Raw genomic sequence first — 19,034 nt, forward strand, 5'->3', positions numbered from 1 at the left:
TTAAGGCTTTTCATGAACTAATTAGGCTTAAAAGATTCATCTCGCGATTTTGTCAAGAATTGTGCAATTAGTTTTTTTTTACATTTAGTACTCCATGCATGTGTCCAAACATGCTCTTTTACTGTAGGAGGCAAAAAATTTTGAAAACTAAACAGGGCCTGAATTGGTGGGCATTATGGTAATATAACCTGTTGATAATGTTCTATTCCTTTCTAAACGTTATTTAATCCTGCAACTTCTTTTTTTTCTTGTATAGGTCCAGAAAACGGAGCTCGCGATAGCGAGTGTTAGCGGCCATGATTTCACGCAGGCACCTAGCTCCCAATCACTTTACTGTCTGAATAACTTAGACCAGTAGTTAACCCCAAAAAGGAGAATTCCTTATGTGCTATTAAAAAAAATCACAATGTCCTATGTGTCAGCGGTCTTCAGCGTCACTGCTTTAATTTTTTTGTGCCCTCCATACCACTACCGTTAGTTTAGGCTCTAACGCCATCAAACCATAGGTGTAAAAAGACGAAAATACCCTTAAGTCTAAATATGTCATTAATTTTTTTGAACATCTTAACGACTTCAAATGAAAAAACTCAAAACTAGAAAGTTGTAGATCTCGTCCAGATCTATAATTTCACATAAAAATTATCTTCATTTAATTCCACAAAAAAATATGATTTGATATTATTAATATATCTTAGAAAAATCATATTGTTTTTTTTTGTGAAATTAAATTAAGATAATTTTTATATGAAAATTATAGATTTTGACGAGATCTACAACTTTCTAGTTTTGAATTTTTTCATTTAAAGTCGTTAAAATGCTAAAAAAATTAATGACATATTTAGACTTAAGAGTATTTTTGTCTTTTCACACCTACAGTTTGACGACGTTAAAGACCAAACTGACGGCAGTGGCATGGAGGACACAAAAAAATTGGAGCAATAACGTTGAAGACCACTAATTGCAATCTTTTTTAATAGCACAAGCAATTCCCCCTTAAAAAAGGGTGCGCCATCCATATGTATTTCAGCTGTAGAGGCTGGAGCATGTTAAGCTTATTCCGTTAGCTAAAGAAAGTATGAATCCACGATAAGCTGACACTAGCAATTCCCGGAAACACGTCTGACAAAAGACTGAATAGATGGCACAATGATGTAGAACGCGCACTTCAACATACGACTTGGAGCAGGGAAGGGTTTCTACATCTGATTGCTGACACATACACAACTAAAACTTAGCCTCAGCGACCTGACATCATCCATTAGTCCTCATAGCCCTCGCTATTTGCTCAAAGTTGCAGAGACACGGAAATTTGGAACTGCAATTCTGCAAAGGCTTCATGCATCTTGCTTGAACTGTCATAGCATCTGTTTGCTTGACATCAAGGTGAACAAACATCTACATATATCTTACAGTCTTACAGAAGTGCTAAAGACCAATGAGAGCAACGCAGAATAGTAATAAAGTTACTACAGCTCAAAACCCTTGCGAGGGAAACATCTCGGGGGCCAGTCCTCCTTCACGAACCACCAGAAAGATTGCATCTTCTAGCAAGCAGTGAGCTTCGCGATCTCTTCAAGCAGGTACTTGGATTCAGCTGCGTAGTCGACCGGTGCTTCACTCCTCACGGTGATCCTCTGCCTTTTCTCGTTCATGTATTCATGCTGCGTGACGCTGACGCGGAACAGGTGAGGAACCCAGGTGGCTTCCTTGAGTTTGAGAACGTAACTGTCCTCCCCCTCCTGCAACAATGGCGAACCCACTATCAGGGATAAGACAAACAAGGAAACAGCAGAAATTCAATGCTGTCAAGCCAGAGTATTTGACCTACTCAGATTGCAGAATTTACCTCTTTCCTGATCCGATCAAGCTCGTCAGCACTGCAGCCAATGATCTTCTCGGCATGCTCGTTGAACACAGACACCCATGCCTCACCAGTGGGATCAGAGACCTTGAGGACCATGATGTATCTGAAGGATGCAGGGAACCAATCAGATTTGGCACTAAATAGATAGCAGTAGCAGGCTTCTGGTAACAAATTTTACCTCAGTGAGCATTCAGAGTCGTTCTTTTGGCATTGCTCACACCAGTATCCAGATCCAAAAGCTTCAGTCACCTTCTTGTTGCAGGTCTTGCAAGCACGGTACCACATATTCTGGTCAGGCTTGATGTGGCTTATGATGGCATTCAAACTGAAGAAAACAGGCTGCAAAGCAAAAACAAGTCAAACTGGGGCCATAGCAGTGAATAGTATCATATTTCAGTGAATATTCAGGATCATACCTTTTCCTGGCCCATAGCAGGATCACTGGTGATGTGAGACAGAAAAACTCTATCAGAATACATAGACTTCAAGCCACCAGCACGTGCAGCACCCATTTCTGCACCAACTGGTGCCAGTGAAGTATCTTTGCCTTCAGAGTCATACCTATTTGACAAATTATGTACAGGTCTAAGCATACTATACTGATAAAAAACATACAGCAAGCTCACATCATTCAGGAGAGAAGTACATACCATGATTTCAGATTCTGAGCCTCAGGTAGGTCTGGATTAATCACGAGCGTACTTTTGCCTATAGTTGAAAGAGACACACCTACAAGACAAATTTCAGCACCACAGTTATCACGACGCACTTTCAGTAGCTTACTGATTTCCAGGAAGATTGAACAGAGATTAGATGACATACCTTGGAAATCAGATATTTTTAGGCTCTTTATCGCAACGACAGGAGAACTGTCAACCATGTCCAAAAGCTCTTGGCCAGTCATAGTAGCGAGATCATTCCAGAGAGAAATATTAACAGTTTTGCCACTGCAAAGAAATGAAATGAGTCAATTAGGAACAGATAATTTCTTTATTAGAAATGATATCTATAAAAAAAAATCTTAAATAGAAAGGATTATAGATTATGAAATTATTATTATTATTTTCATCATTAATCTAGTGCCGATAATGTTTCATTAATCTATGTTAAATTCAGATCACAAAAATATAAAGTTTAGATAAATATGGCAAAATTGAAGAGAATTAATTTGAGACATTTTTTATGGACTTTATCTGTGATTAGGGAAAATAAGCAACATCACTGAATGATTGTATTCTGATCTATTAACAAGGTATAAAAGATCAAGTGATACGTACGATTCATCTGCTAAAACAATGTCACGCTTTGGTATTGTCTCATTGTCAATCTTTCTTCTAACGCTGAGTGTTGGAGATACACTCTGAACCACACCAACAATATCTGAAGTAATACATAAAACAGTGAGACACTACATTGAACCTGAAGTAAAACCAACTTAATTCCAATAATTCTGACATACCTACAAGCTCCCTGCCACCAACATATGATCCTAGCTGATCAATCTTGACAAAGTTGTATTGCACTTGCGGAATGAAAGTTTCCCCCTCTGCTTCTTCAATAATAGCATTCTCGTTTAGTGACATCTCATAGTCATTTTGGACAGTCTTGAACTGCTTGTTGGCAATTCTAAGAGATCCTTTTGAGACATAATAGACCTTTCCCAGCTCAAAAATTGGATAGAACTTCTTTGCAGCCTCATTAAACATGGTGGCCTGGATCTGCGTGCCCTGTACATACACAAATTCAGAGAACATCAGCTCATGAACCCACGACAACTCACAAAATGCACTTAAACATGAAAACAGTGACATCAGAGAACTTACATCCTCATCAGTGAGCTCTACATTGAAGACACAGCCTTCTCCACGAGCATTCCTGTAGGTTCTCAGGTTGCCTTTGCTCGTGACCCGCACCTTAATGACCCAGTTACCCTGGTAGGGGTTCAGAGTGATCAAAGGATGGACCCTCCTTGTCATGGAAAGGCGCGCAGCAGGAGCAGCACTGGACGCACAGAAGTAGAATAATGAACTGTAAATCTAAATCGCCGACAGACTCAACCAGAACATCAAAGGACAGGGACTGCAATTGCAAGCACTTACTTTCCACGCTGCTCATTCACGATCTGGGACGCGGACTTCACCTCCTGCTTGGGCTTCATCACGAGTGGGGGAGCATTTGCTTGCTCAGCCACGACCACGCCTTCGTCCTTGGGCTTCAGCACAATTGGAGGGTCCTCTTTCTTGGCCTCGCCGTTGATCTCGGCGTCGAGCGCTTGGCACACAAACTCGCATTTGACGACAATCAAGACTCTGGTAAACAAAGCACATGATTCAGGAAACCGAGGGAAACGCTGAATACGGGAACAGTTGCCAACATTAGTCCGCTCATGGTGATGAAAGGGGATGGAGAACACTTACTTGTCATTGTTGCCTTTGACGAGGTTGCAAGTGTAGTCGAGGATGCGGATCAGGCCGAGATTCTTCAGATTGCCGGAGTGGACCTCCGACGCGAAGTTGGTGGGGAGCATCGCCTTGATCTTATCCTTCCCGTCGGTTGCTATGAAACTGCAAGGCAACAACAGATCCGAACACAAGGGGAGGCTCGTCAGACCGGCTGACAAGATCCATAAGAACTGCGCTAAGAACAGAACAGATCCCCCGCCCCACGGAACGAAAACTAGCAAAGATAATAGATCCAGGGCGGCCAGGGAAGGGAGGAGGTGAGAACTGACCTGAATCGGCTGCCCGTGCCGATGGACTTGAGGTCGAGGACCTGGACGACGAGATCCGGCACGGCGCCGTCGGAGCCCGTCGACGGGTGCGCCAGGATGTGGGACACGGCGCCCGGCGTTACCGACTTGGCAGCGTCCATGGCTCCTCTTGCCTCTTTCCCCTCCCTGTCGAATCGTCTCCCGGAGGAAGGAAGGTAGGTTTCGCGTGAATCGGTCGGAGCGTGGGTGAGCCCTGAGCGGCGGCGAAGATGCGTCGAGCTGCCAAGGCTGCGCGCGCTTATAAGGCAGATTTGGGAAGGAAATGGCGGGAGGCGAGCGGCGCTCGGGGTTTTGCGCGTTTTTTTTTAGCCTTGCCGCCGCGGGGTTCGCTGCTAGTTTCGTTTTGGCTGCGGTTTGGCGCTCGCGCGGGAGAAATTTGAGAAGTTTTGGAGCCGGGGAAGCCGGGAAGGAGGCGGGCGCGGGTGGTGAAATTTTTACATTTTGGTCCCTTTTAAAAATATTTTTTATAAAAAGATCTATGCTAAAACGTTTGCTGAAAATAGACTATTTTTTAGGCGTTTTAGAACATGACGCCAAGGTATGAGGGTCGGCGTCGACTGACACGACGCCGAGGTCTTGCCACGTCATGGACGACCCCGGTCGACGGCGACACGGTGGCGCATGGGGTCCGACACGTCGGCGTTGTGTCAGCCAACGCCACAGACCCAACCTCGGCACGGTGGGACTACACGCCGAGATATTGGCACCATCCGGCGCGCGGCCCAAGCGGTCCAACAACGCTTCGTGGCCTAATAGCTCGGCGCGGGGTCACTTGACGCCGAGCCACCAAACTCGGCGCGGCCCGACTCAACGCCGAGGTCTGGACTCTTGAAGCCACGCCGCGGCCCCCTTCTTCTTCCTCCCTCTATTCTGAAAGCGCCGGCTCCCTCCATTCTGAAAGCGTCGGTCTCCCCCCACAGCCCCCACGAAACCCTAACCCCAAATGCGACCCTAGGTGTCCGGATCTCGTCTCCCAAAGCTTCCTCGAGGTAATGGTCCCTCCTCTCATCCAATCTATCCGCGTAGATGTGCTTGCATTGTCTCTAATCATGTGGAATCATTGGTGTATGGTGTTGTGGTATATGTGTATTTGCATTTGCAAAATGTATGGCTTAGGTTGATTGAGTGCATTGTTGTTTAACTATTTTATGTGCTGAACATGTTACGTTAGTTTGGTTTCTAGTTATTTTAGTCATTGGGGTTCTTTGTTTATTGTAGGTGTCATTAGGGTTAGTTATTTGTTGGTCATTAGGGTTAGTATGTATTTTAGTTATTTGTTGGTCATTAGATTTCAATTTTTTATGACTAGAAATGATTATGTTGTTGGGGTTGAAAAAGATGAAATGATATATTTTAGTTTCTACTTATTGGATTGAAACTCGCATGATATATTGATATGTGACACTACTTGTTGTGTGATGGCTGTAGATGGATAAATTAGTGAGGTTGCATCATGGAGGCCGTATTGTTAGGACAAGAGATGATAGTTTGAAATTTCTGGACATGTGTGAGGAGTTGTTGATTTTTTCTGAAACACCATCTTTGACCCAGTTAGTGGAGCGAGTGAAGGTTAAGTTAGGCTGGAATGAAAGAGACGTGCATGTTTAGTTTAAAGGTGTTATAGATGTTGGGTCGTCGAAGGGTCCTCGGATCAAGCGGTTGCTCAAAATTACAAGCGAGTCTGAATAGAATGATTACAAGGTAGTTGTATTGGCCTCAGAAGTGCGTTCTTTGGATTTAGTAGTAAGTAAGGAGTCCGGCTTAGGAAATGATAACTTCGAAGCATGCCCATCTTCCCCCGCTCATATAGGTTATGGTCCTTTGTCTGAAGAAGAAATACTTATCACACAACTAGGCTACGGTGGTGGTGAAGTGTTTGGATCGCTCGAGCGTGATGGAGGTTGGTTTGAGGGCGGTGGAGATGAGGAGGAGAATGCGGTTGCCGATGGTGAGAGCAATCATGATAGTGATGAAGAGGATGATGATTATGTAATTGGTGATGCAGAAGAAGGTTTGGACGACGCTAGCGGAGACTTTTCTATTGAGGATGAGCTTAGCGACGAAGATGATCTTAGTGGTGAAGAAGACTTTGGTGATGCTAGGGCTACGAACCGTTTTGACATGGAGATAGCTGGAGATGATGAATCCTTCGTAGAGGAGATAGCCGAAGACTCTGATGACGATCACCCTGTTGGTCGTCTCAATTTTAGGGAAATAGAGATATTGTCTAGGGTCTTGCCTTGGAGAGATCCACTAGTTGATGATTTCGAGGACCTTAGCCATGGTCACAGGGCAGTAGCTGATGGTGGGCCAAGTGATACAATAGTGCCTGATGTTAGCGGTTGCCTCATCATACGGAAGGGCATATTGTTTGCTACCATGGATGAGTTGAAAACATGGTTGCAAGAGTACTCCATTGTACACAACCGACCTTTTAGGGTCATCAATTCATTCAAGGAGAAGAGGTACATTGTTGCTTGTGAAGAACAACAGTGTGGTTGGAGAATATGTGCTAGGAAGACGAAGGCAGGCAAATGGAAGATTACCTCAATGAAGCAACCACATGTTTGTGCCACTGCTGAGGCAGAAGAGAACCATCTGTAGCTCAATTCTAGGTTCATTGCAAGGTAGTTATGCCCCATGGTGAAGCATATGCCAACCATTACGGTGTCCGCGTTGGTTGAGATCATCTTCCAACGGTATAATTACTATGTCAAGTATAGAGGGCAAAGCAGCGTGCACTGGAAATAATATTTGGAAATTGGGAAGAAGCTTATGAGCGCCTCCCTGTAATGTTGAACACAATGAGGGCTGTAAATCATGGGATGCACTTCGAGTATTTACCTAAGGAGGGTGAAACAAGGAATGGTAGCCAGGTATTTGGAAGGGCCTTTTGGGCGTTCAGGCAGAGCATCGAAGCATTCAAGCATTGCAGGCCTGTCGTCTCAATTGACAGGACCTTTCTTACAGGGAAATTTGAAGGCACAATGCTTGTTTGTATTGGGATAGATGCAGAAGACCAGCTTGTGCCATTGGCCTTTGCGATTGTTCGGAAGGAGGACACGGATAGTTGGTGTTGGTTTCTCAGGCTAGTAAGACAAGTGATAATTGGTCTGGGACGTGATGTTTGTGTGATATCCGATAGGCATGCTGGCGTTCTGAATGTCGTAGAACAAGAGATTCCTGGTTATGGCCAAATACATCACCGGTGGTGCACCAGACACCTTGCTCAGAATCTTATAAGGCATGATCACACAAAGGACAACTTCAAATTATTTGAGGAGGTTTGCAGGCAGCAAGGGGTTCAATTATTCAAAGACAGGCTAGATGCCCTAAAGTTAGCCACAAATGTTGATGGCAGGCAATTCTTGAGTGAGTTGATGGCGTCGAAGGATAAGTGGTCACTTGCATATGATACCAGAGGTTGGAGATGGGGCTTCATGACTAGTAACATGGCAGAGATGTTCAATAGCCTTCTAAGAGGTTGTCGTGGTCTGCCTGTGACTGCTATTGCCTCATTCACCTTCTACAAGTTGAATGCTTGGTTCGTTTCAAGAAAGAAGCATGTGAGGTCTCTATGGACAGCAGACAAAGCTTGGCCACTTTTAGCATCTCAGGAACTAGCTTTCTCAAAGAAAAAGTCTAAACGACAGAAGGGTTCATGTTTCGATCCGATCAACCATGGATATGAGATTCTAGAGGGTGGTGGAACTAACATTGGTGGTGAAGACCGGGGTGCTCAAAAACATAAAGTAGTGATCAATGAGAACAAGTATACGTGTGGAAAACCAACCATATACCATAGGCCTTGCTCCCACATGATTATAGCCTGTCGCCTTAGACGTGTTGACGCTGAGGTCCCTCCCCGTATGGCCACGGAGTTCTCTTTGAGGAACCTAATGAGCACTTGGAATCCTCAGTTCGAGCCATTTCTTGACGAGAGTCAATGGCCTACTTATGATAGCCCCAAGTATGTGGCTGATCTTGGTTTACTCTAGAAGAGTAGAGGACCTAGGCGGCGGAAGCGGTTCAGGATGGACATGGACCGAGCCACGAAAGGTAGATCAACCACGAGTAAGGTTGGGACACATTTTGTAGAGGACACCAAAAAGAGCTGTTGCTCTGGATGCCATAAGATGGGCCACAATAAGAGAAAATATCCTGAACTACTTAGACAACAGGTATCCACCAAGCTAGCTACTTGAATTGCTTTGTGTAATAGTGCATTGGTTTACTTTTATTTTTTTATTGTTATGTTACTTCATACCACATATACATGCTTTAACTTATACTAATGCTTTGGCATTCCTTATGTTGCAGGATGGATTGGTTCCCCCTTCTTGATCCAAGGTTCGATGAGCACCACCGGGCTCGGAGGATCGAGAACGGAGAGGTATATTCAATAATTCGTATGAAACAGTGCATTGTTCATCTTTTGCTCTATAGTCCATGCTCTTTATAAAGTGACATGAACTAATACTTTTTCATGCTTGTCTTTTTTTTGCAGGTTTTGAATGTGCTGAGGCCAATGACACATGAGGCCTCTACGACCATGGTCTACGATGAGAGGTACATGCCCCTCCTAAAGCTGGTGAACCTTGCTACCGTTGCTCGTGTTTGTCGTTGAGGCACGCCACCTTTCAACCCAGCGGCGCTGATGGCGTTGATAGATCGGTGGCGTCCGGAGACACATAGCTTTCACCTACCGTGCGGGGAGATGACGGTCACTCTCGAGGACATTGCCATGATCCTTGGAGTCAAAATCCGAGGATTCCCAGTGACAGCAGACACGGAGTCTAAAGGATGGCAGCAGCGGGTTGAGCACTTCTTGGGACGTCCCCTAGCGGCAGTTGAGGCTGGCAAGAAACGGCGCAACAGTGGGGTGTACCTGAGGTGGCTTCATCAGCAGTTTTGGGAGTGCCCACCCAACGTAGATGCCCAGACCATGACATACTACTGTCGGGCCTACGTCCTGCACATGTTTGGTACGGTTCTCTTCCCTAACGGCACTAGAGACACGGCGTCCTGGATGTACATCCCGTGCCTTTGGAACTGGGAGGATGCCAGCAATAGGAGTTGGGGCTCGGCTATACTTGCCTTCCTGTACCGTTAGCTTTGTGAGGCTTGCCGCCGTCCTAGAGGCGCGCACGCTACAATGTCAGGGTGCATCACACTGTTGTAGGTAATAAAGCAAAGTTGTATAAGTTTCCACTACAATTCAATGTTTTTTCTTAACAAAAGTGATTAACATGCAAGTTTCCACTCTTTTTTGTAGATTTGGATGTGGGAGAGGCTTCTAGTTGGGAGACCGCATCAGCTTGATCTCCCACAACCTTGGTTTCCTCAAGGAGACACAGTTGTCGCCCCTACCATGGCACACCTCTATGAGCGAGCCCACGGAACTTACCACGTGTCACGCCACGTGTACATTAGCTTCACCAACGAGCTAGACACCCTTTTGCCACAGCATGTAAGTTTCCCACCCTTTTGGCCTAATCGAGAATATGTGCACAAATTGAGCGTCGACTAGTTGATGACGACGTTGTGTACAGGTTGAATGGTGCCCATATCGGCGGAGGCAAGTCATGGATCTCAACTTGAGCTCCTTGTGCACGGCAGACGAGGACGTTTGGATGATGAGGACCCCCCTTATTTGTTTCTATGCAGTGGAGTACCATCTCCCTCACCGTGTAGCACGGCAGTTTGGTAGGCTGCAGCCTTCTCCACCTGAGGATTTCTCCACCGGTTGGCAGCTCCACAAGTACATAACATACAATATTTTGTTCGTTTCACATGAATGAATCATTGAGTAGGCCTTCATATTGTCGCTATGGTGTAAAATTTGCAGGTTCAGTAGACAAAAAAAAAGAAGATCACCAACTGGCAGCTGGAGCACCAGCGCTACATTGATGAGTGGATGTTGATGGAGTAGAACAACATGGGCATCCACGCCGTCCATCGTGACAAGGCATTCGATGATTACCTTGTTTGGCTTGGTCAACGAACAAGGCTTCAATTGAGGCCCGCTTGGACGGAGCAAGACATTGCTGACATTGCGAGAGAGGATGAGGGCAACAACCCATATGACCAAGCTACCCGAGAAGGCAGACAAGTTGAGATCGCCCCTGCGTTAGCCAGAGCTGTAAGTGATACAACTATTTCCATCTCTGAGGTCTTTATTGTGATGGAGATTTAAATTCTTATTTTTGTTGCATAGAGCACGAAGGTAATGAGGATAGTGGCTGAGCAAGGAAGGGCATTGATGATTCCTGTGGGCGATCCTGATGAGGCCTCCATGTTACGATAGCACATTCAGGTAGTCTCCTGTCATTCAGTTGATGTTACATCTTTATATAGTTTTGTGACCAACCCCACTTACTAATAGTGCTTTCAAAATGCAGCGTGCCATGCATCGCCTCCGAAAGGTAGCTGCACGCCTTGGATGTAGACGTGCCCTGGATGTGGCAGTCCCACAACAGCTTGGTGCTGGACCTTCTACTGCACATGTTGGAGGGACTTTATCTTCACATGGTGCACATGTTGGTGGGACTTCTTCACATGGTGCAGCAACTAGTGCAGAGGGTGGTCAAGGACATGGTCCTTATGATGATGAAGGAGAACACCAGGGAGAAGATGATGAAGGACAGGGAGAGTACTATGAGCATGAGTATGATGAGATTGGCATGTCCCAGCTTGAAGATGCATCCCAAGGAACTCAAGGCCCCTCCGGTTCTGGACGTCCACAGAGGACGCTCAGACCAGTGGACAGGTACACTCTAGGTACCTATCCGTTTAGGAGGGGAAAGCGTTACGCTCGCCATCCATGTTAAGGTACATCTTTTGATATGGTAATCATGATACTTGGCTCAGATTTTAGCAAACACCAAATAGCTATGTGAAGGTAGTCTCATTAATGGTTTCTAACTTAGCTCAATATCCACTAAAAGTTGTGAAAATGGACTACTGTAGGAAAAAAGAGAGACAAGGAGAAAATGATGGAGCATTAGACAAGGAGCAAGCTAAAAGATCTAAAGACTTCATATGCTATATTTTGTGCATGGACTATGTATGCATTGGACCTTATGTAATTGAAAGGTCCTAATATAGCTAGAGGGGGGGTGAATAGCCTATTTAAAAATCTACAAATCAACTAGAGCAATTTGATTAGTATGACAAATAGCGTAATGCAAACTTGCTCTAGCTCTACAAGGGTTGCAAGCCACCTATCCAACAATTCTAGTTGCAATGATTACTTAGGCACACAAACTTGCTATGTAATTACTCACTAAGAGCTCTCAACCTTGCTACTCTAAAGAGCTCAACTAGATGAATATAAATAATAAAGCAAGCTCTCAATTCTAATTACACTAAAGAGCTTGTGTCAACTAGTTTGCAAGAATGTAAATAAGTGAGTAAGGTGATTATACCGACGTGTAGGGGATGAACCAATCACAAGATGAATATATAGCCAATCACCGGGAGAATGCCAAAAACAAGAGACAATCGATTTTCTCCCGAGGTTCACGTGTTTGCCAACACGCTACGTCCCCGTTGTGTCGACCAACACTTGGTGGTTCGGCGGCTAAGAGGTGTTTCACAAACCTCGTCCACACGATTGGACACCGCAAGAACCGACCCACAAGTGAGGTAACTCAATGACACGAGCAATTTACTAGAGTTACCTTTCGGCGCTCCGCCGGGGAAGGTACAACTCCCCTCACAATCACCGAAGACGGCCACGAACAATCACCAACTCGTGCCGATCCTCCACCGCTGCTCCAACCGTCTAGGTGGTGGCAACCACCAAGAGAAACAAGCGAAATCTGCAGCGCAACACGAATACCAAGTGCCTCTAGATGCAATCACTCAAGCAATGCACTTGGATTCTCTCCCAATCTCACAATGATGATGGATCAATAATGGAGATGAGTGGGAGGGCTTTGGCTAAGCTCACAAGGTTGTTATGTCAATGAAAATGAGCAAGAGTTATCCCTTGAGCCGGCCATGGGGCTATAAATAGAGCTCCCATCAAATAGAGCCGTTGTACCCCTTCACTGGGCAAAACACGCTCTGACCGGACGCTCCGGTCATACCGACCGGACGCTGGCCCTCAGCGTCCGGTCGCTCGATGGACGCCACGCGTCACCAGCTTCAAACGTTGTTCGTCAGATTTCAACGGCTACGAAGCTGACCGGACGCTCCGGTCAAAACTGACCAGACACTGAAGCCCCAGCGTCCGGTCGTTTCCAGTAAGCTCCCCGAGGCATGTTTTTTCGACCGGACGCGTCCGGTCCACCTTGACCGGATGCAGACCAGCGTCCGGTGCTCAACCCTACCCACTGTGCCGTCTGACAGCTCGACGGACACAGCATTTCGACCAACTCCATTTCAACTCTAACTTCTTCACCCTTGCTCAAATGTGCCAACCACCAAGAATTTTGCATCCGGCGCGAGAGGGACCCAAACCCATCTCAACCCTGCAAACACCTTGTGCACATGTGTTAGCATATTTTCACAAATATTATCAAGGGTGTTAGCACTCCACTAGATCCTAAATGCATATACAATGAGTTAGGGCATCTAGTGGCACTTTGATAACCGCATTCCGATACGAGTTTCACCCCTCTTAATAGTACGGCTATCAATCCTAAATATGATCACACTCACTAAGTGTCTTGATCACTAAAACAAAATGGCTCCTACATTTTATACCTTTGCCTTGAGCCTTTTGTTTTTCTCTTTCTTCTTTTCCAAGTTTGAGCATTTGACCATCACCATGCCATCACCATTGTCATGATCTTCGCCATTGCTTCATCACTTAGAGTAGTGCTACCTATCTCATAATCATCTTGATAAACTAGGTTAGCACTTAGGGTTTCATCAATTAACCAAAACCAAACTAGAGCTTTCAGTAATGCACTATGTATGGACCTTGTACTATGTTTGGACTATGTTGGATGATTGATGAAGCATATGTATGGACTATGTATGGATGTTGAATGTGTTGGACTATGTTGGATGTTGAATGTGTTGGACCTTATATATGTATGGATGTTGAATGAATGTGTATGTCGGTGTGGTCATTTGTTATGTGAAATTCTGTATGCTCGTGTATTCTGTCATGTATTCTGTGTATTATGTGTCATGTGTGTGCTCAGTTCATTGTTTTTTGGTGAACCCAGGAGCTCGGCGTCAATTGAACACACGTCGAGGGTGGGCACCTCGGCGTTTAGTCAATTGACGCCGACCCCTGGTACATACTAGAATCCTTTGCCTCAAAGCGATGAGGTGCCCAAGCTCGGCGTTCCGTAAATTGATGCCGAGCCGTTAATCTCGGCATGAAAATATTAAACGCCGCGGTAGGCGTGTTGGCTGACCCGACGACGCCCGTGGCCCAAACGTCAGTGTGGCTCGACTCGGCGCCTAGCTGTCTGATCTTGGCGTGGGTTGACTCAGCGCCGAGGTTCGGCCCAAACCTGGCGTGGGTCGTGGTGATCCAAACCCTAGGGTTGGCGTGGGCCGACTCGACGCCGAGCCTCAGCCCAACACTTCACATAAACGGCCGAGCCAAACCCTAGTGTTGGCGTGGGCCAAATCAACGCCATGGTCATCTACCTCGGCGTCATCCGACTTGACGCCGAGCCTATAAATCATAAAAAAGAAAGAATAAAATATTAAAGACAGAGGTCTTCTAAACCTTTGGTATAGGTTGAAATCCTATTTGCATGATTCAAATGAAAAATCTTTCTCAACGATTCCTCTTCTACTAACACGAGCTATACTAATAAGAGTAGACATGCTATATTTATGTTTGTTCCTACAGGAAAAACCTAAGGTTGGTTCGATTTCAATCCCCTATTTTTAGAGAGAGTCAAATCTTTTTTTCAGTTTGGGAATCAACCATAGTACATGAAACTTAGAGATAGGTAAACTACAATTTATGAAATAGCGAATGCACAACGATTACACTCACATCAAAACTAACAATGGCATGTCGCAAACTAAACCTAGCATGCCTTAGGGGATAGAAAGAAACAAGTGATACAGACGTTGCAAAGGTACTACAATTACACACTCACATGAAAACTAACAATGACATGTTGTAAACTAAACCTAGCATGCCTTAGGAGATTGAAAAGAACAACTCATACAAGCATTCCACATTCGGATTGACTAACAAAGGTTGGTCCTAATAATGCTCCCACATATTGAACTGAGTTGCGCCTTCCCCATAGTATCCTCCAGTTGACGGCGGCGGTGGTGGTGGCAGTGGAGAAGGAGGCCCGTGCTTCTTATGGTATGGGCACTGGAAGTACGGATTATTGCATAGTGCCTCCTCTGCATCATTGCTGTTGTCGTCGTCCGACTTGTCCCTGTTACCACTTCCAGGGCCATACTCTAGGTCAAAGATGTGTCCCTGTAGATATGTGATGTACTGTTGATGGGGATAGATAGGAGGAGGGTCGACCCATCTAGTGAAGCTATAGTTATCTGGATAGCTTGAATCCTAAAAACCCATCTACCAATAAGTACTACTACAAACCAAATGCAAATCTAAAAAAGGAGAGAGTTCAAAGGAAATACAAATCCTTACGGGCATATGAAGAAACGACGGCCTCCACCATCACAGTCATTGTACATCTGCACAACGCAATCCAAACCGTGGCGGCATTTTGGCCAATCTTCAATGCGCTTGTCGTATGATCTAAGAGGTCTCTCACGGGTGAAGTCACTCTTCCTCTCCAAAGGAAATTCCTATATTGGTTCTTCAAAAGAATCAGGACCCAGAGAACCCTCCCACACAATCGGAGGTCCTTTCCTCACCCCCTTTCCTCTCCCTCCGCCGAAACCCTTTCCACTCGAGGAACCTCCACTCGACATTTGCTAAAACTAAACCAGAAAACAAGTTGTGTGGATGTGGAGCAAGACATGGAGCACTATATATAGAGATGAAGGTAGGTTCACCATGAATGCTACTTGACAAAAACTTGTGTGCATACTCATTTATTGAATCTACAAAGGCTAGATGCTTCATCTGAAAAGCCTACAACCATGACTGGTCATTTCATCTGAAAAGGCTACACCTATGTTTTGTCACTTCATCTAAATGCAGTACATCACTCTGATATTAATTCATTGCGTATACGAATACAACAGTAAACGAATCTAGGCTTTTCAGTGAGTTTTCAAATAGACTTTTCATTGACTGCAACAGTACTTGTAGCCCTTTTAGTGACTGCAATAGCACAAGTAGCCTTTTCAGTGATACAAACAGTAGCACTACAGTTCTAGGATAGTTAACGAAGTACAGGGCATAAGACCATCTGAAATAAAAGCATAGTGCATTACAACATAATAAAAAAAGTCTAGGGAATAAGTTCATCTGAAATAAAAGCAGAGTGCATTACAACATAGTAAAAAAAGTCCAGGGCTACACGACATCGCTCATGAATAAACCAAATACCTACTGAGTGCAACGAGGCCACTTTCCCTTCCTCTGGGCATCAGGATTCTCCTCCATCGCTGCCTTCGCTCGACGCACACGCTCAAGCTTCTTCTCCCTCTCCGCCCTGTACGCAGCAACACGCCTCCTTTCCTCCTCTTCCTTATGCTCCTTTTCTATAGCCTCCTGTCTGCGTCTCTGCTCAAACCTCTCCTTAACCTCCGCATCCCACTCCTTCAGGCCTTCTAGATGCTGCTTGTCCGACTCCTTGATTTCAGTGTCAATCCACTGCTCAAAGTCACACAGTGGTGGAACGGTCTGCAAGAAAAATACATTGTTACAAAATAAATAAATAAGCAATACTTAATATCACAAGAAAATTAATTAACACACAATAAAAATTCCTCACAATTGATGCACGGCGCTGTTGCTTTGTAGGTTCCCATGCATAATTGGGACACATCCAGTATCTCTGTCTATATGTTTCCTCATCTTTAGAGATGTTTACCTTGCAAGGATCACCACAAAAGCACATGGGTCGAGGAACACCTTCAGGGAGAGGCTTTAGGTCGTAGGGATTTGCCCTCTGGCGACCATAGCTACAATTGAAAGAATTTAGTCATATTAACGGAGAACCAAACATAAACCTAGGGTTTTCTATTTGTTGCACAAATAATGAATAAACATTGGGATTACCTTAGAATACGAGCTTTACCACGCCTTGGCATCCTAACATTACGTAGAAAAAAAATCAATCTAAAGTACCTTGCAACGAATGTAAAGCTACTAACACTAAATCACCATACCTCCCAAATAAGCTTTTCATTACAAACCCTAAGCAAATTTGAATCCCAACAAACACAAAATTTAACTCAATGATTATAAACCAGAACATATACAACAACAACCATACATTTGGGTCATTCAATCATTTGAACCACCATACATTGCACGAATGACATGAACATAAACCAAACCTATAATGCCAAGTTCAAAAAAAAACACAAACAACCGAATCTAAATGGATGAAATGAAAGAGGGAAAAGAGGAGTACCTTGGCAAAACGTCAAAACCCTCGATCTGGCCTCCCAAGAGCTGGATTTAGGATTTAGGGTTCGTGGGAAGAGAGAGAGGGAGTGGGAAATGGCCACCTGTTGGTTCTGAATGGAGGGAGGAGGAAGAAGGGGGCCGCGGCGCGGCCTCAACTGACCGAACCTCGGCGTTGAGTCGGGCCGCGCCGAGGTTAGCGTCTCGGCGTCAGCTGATCGCACGCCGACCTCTTGGCCCACGAAGCGTTGTTGGGCCGCCTGGGCCGCGCGCCTGCCAAGAGCTCGGCGTGACTCCCCACCGCGCCGAAGTTAGGCCTGTGGCGTTGGCTGACACGACGCCGACGTACTGGGCCTCATGCGCCAGCCCCGGAGTCGTCGGTGACGTGGCAAGGACTCGGCGTCGTGTCAGTCGACGCCGACCTTCATACCTCGACGTGATTTCCTAAGACGCTTAAAAATGGTCTATTTGTAGTAAAAGTTTTGGCAAGGGTCTTTTTGTAAAAAATGTTTTAGAAAGGGACCAAAATGCAAAAATTTCACGCGCGGGCGCCGCCGCGCGGGTGAGTAAACGGGTGGCCGGTGGGCCCGGCTGGGCTGCATGCAGGCCTGTTTGGCATAATGGTGTTTTGTAAAAACAAATATATTTTACCTTCTTTAATTATCATTATGGTCTAATTTTCCTCGTCAAACTCCAAAACCGGATATCTTGCTCATCATCTCTCAAAACCGTTTCCTATCTACCTACGCCTAAAAAATAACTAATGTCATCGTCATGTGCTAATTAATCACTTCACTCGGCCGACGACACCGTGTCGGACACACTGCGCGCAGTATTATCATCGTGTGCCTCGCTACCTGTCCATGTCGGAATAGAGTCCGCAACAGGCAGCCATCACGCCAAAAATAACTAATGTCATCGTCATGTGCTAATCAATCGTTTCACTCGGCCGACTTCGACACCGTGTCGGACACACCGCACGCAGTGTTATCGTCGTGTGCCTCGCTACTTGTCCGCGTCGGAATAGAGTCCGCAACAGGCAGCCACCACGCCAATTATTTAAACGGATGCGGCCAACTCGCCCAGAGCAATTACGTACGGGCCCAAAACAAAGGAATCACGTACGGGTTAGGTGTTAGTTAATTCAAGAATAAAGCAATCACATACACGCCCAAAACAGAGCAATCGCGTTGTGCGGCTTGACAACTCTAAAACGTAAGGATTCTCTCGGTTAGTCGGTTTTAAATCGAGATCTTCACCACGGCTGGCCAAGCGCCTCCGCTAGCAGCTCCAGCAACCTCCTGAACCCGGCCAGGCACGTTCCGCAGGCCCCTGCGCTGACTCCGCGCGTGCACATGCGTGCAACGGCGACACGCCGAACGCCAGCCGAACGGGGTAACGCAGCGGTGACACGCCGAACGCCAACCGAACGGGCCTGTGCTCTCCGCTCTGCTCCTGCAACGTAATTTATCGTGACATCATGCTGACGTCATATACATCCTTCTTCCTTGGAAAATAAAATAAAAAATACACTAGAGATACTAAAAAAGAAATGCACATGAGCCGTTAATCTCTGGATCAGCAGCCAAGATGAAAAGGGGCGTTGTATGCGAAGCAGGGCGGTCCCCTGTACATGTCCGTGTTCAGCCAGCTAATGCAGTAATGCTGCCACCACGATACAGGAACTAAAAGCAGTATGGGTGCTTTTTTTGTTATTTAGATTATGAAGTTTATTGTCTAAAATATATTTTTTCTTGAAGATGTCAATTAAGGTGGATAGTTCCTAGATTGCATTCTTTTGGAGACTCCATATTTATCTTCCTAATTTTCTGAAGTAAAAAAATGGTATGTCATTGTTGTGAACATTCAAAACATAAATTATCATGATATTATTTTGTTCCCGTGCAACG

The 19,034-nt window shown here is 45.4% G+C and overlaps 3 protein-coding genes and 1 long non-coding RNA gene across 4 annotated transcripts in view; 3 read left to right on the plus strand and 1 right to left on the minus strand.

Annotated features, from left to right (window-relative positions):
- Positions 1-1,208: 1,208 nt before the first annotated feature.
- LOC136504041 (replication protein A 70 kDa DNA-binding subunit B-like) lies at positions 1,209-4,871 on the minus strand. Its single transcript, XM_066498929.1, has 12 exons — positions 4,596-4,871; positions 4,282-4,428; positions 3,964-4,173; positions 3,688-3,865; positions 3,324-3,591; positions 3,142-3,244; positions 2,687-2,811; positions 2,515-2,593; positions 2,281-2,425; positions 2,043-2,203; positions 1,847-1,967; positions 1,209-1,739 (listed from the first exon to the last, which is right to left on the minus strand). Exons 1-12 carry the CDS (start codon positions 4,733-4,735, stop codon positions 1,545-1,547), a joined length of 1,872 nt encoding a protein of 623 aa, XP_066355026.1. The 5' UTR covers positions 4,736-4,871; the 3' UTR covers positions 1,209-1,544.
- A 3,844-nt stretch (positions 4,872-8,715) lies between these two features.
- On the plus strand, positions 8,716-9,258 carry LOC136504049 (uncharacterized). Its single transcript, XR_010770769.1, has 3 exons — positions 8,716-8,815; positions 8,955-9,027; positions 9,142-9,258. It is a non-coding gene; the product is annotated as an uncharacterized lncRNA (long non-coding RNA).
- A 93-nt stretch (positions 9,259-9,351) lies between these two features.
- Positions 9,352-9,747, plus strand: LOC136467751 (protein MAIN-LIKE 2-like). Its single transcript, XM_066466533.1, has one exon. The coding sequence runs from the start codon at positions 9,352-9,354 to the stop codon at positions 9,745-9,747; it is 396 nt and encodes a 131-aa protein (XP_066322630.1).
- A 1,445-nt stretch (positions 9,748-11,192) lies between these two features.
- LOC136467761 (naringenin 7-O-methyltransferase-like) overlaps positions 11,193-19,034 on the plus strand; it is a 35,043-nt gene continuing 27,201 nt past the window's right edge. The window contains 1 exon segment of the mRNA XM_066466544.1: positions 11,193-11,403. Within this exon segment, the coding sequence (XP_066322641.1) occupies positions 11,193-11,403 (211 nt within the window).

This window comes from Miscanthus floridulus, chromosome 1 (genome assembly GCF_019320115.1).
Source record: "Miscanthus floridulus cultivar M001 chromosome 1, ASM1932011v1, whole genome shotgun sequence".
Classification (NCBI taxonomy): domain Eukaryota; kingdom Viridiplantae; phylum Streptophyta; class Magnoliopsida; order Poales; family Poaceae; genus Miscanthus; species Miscanthus floridulus.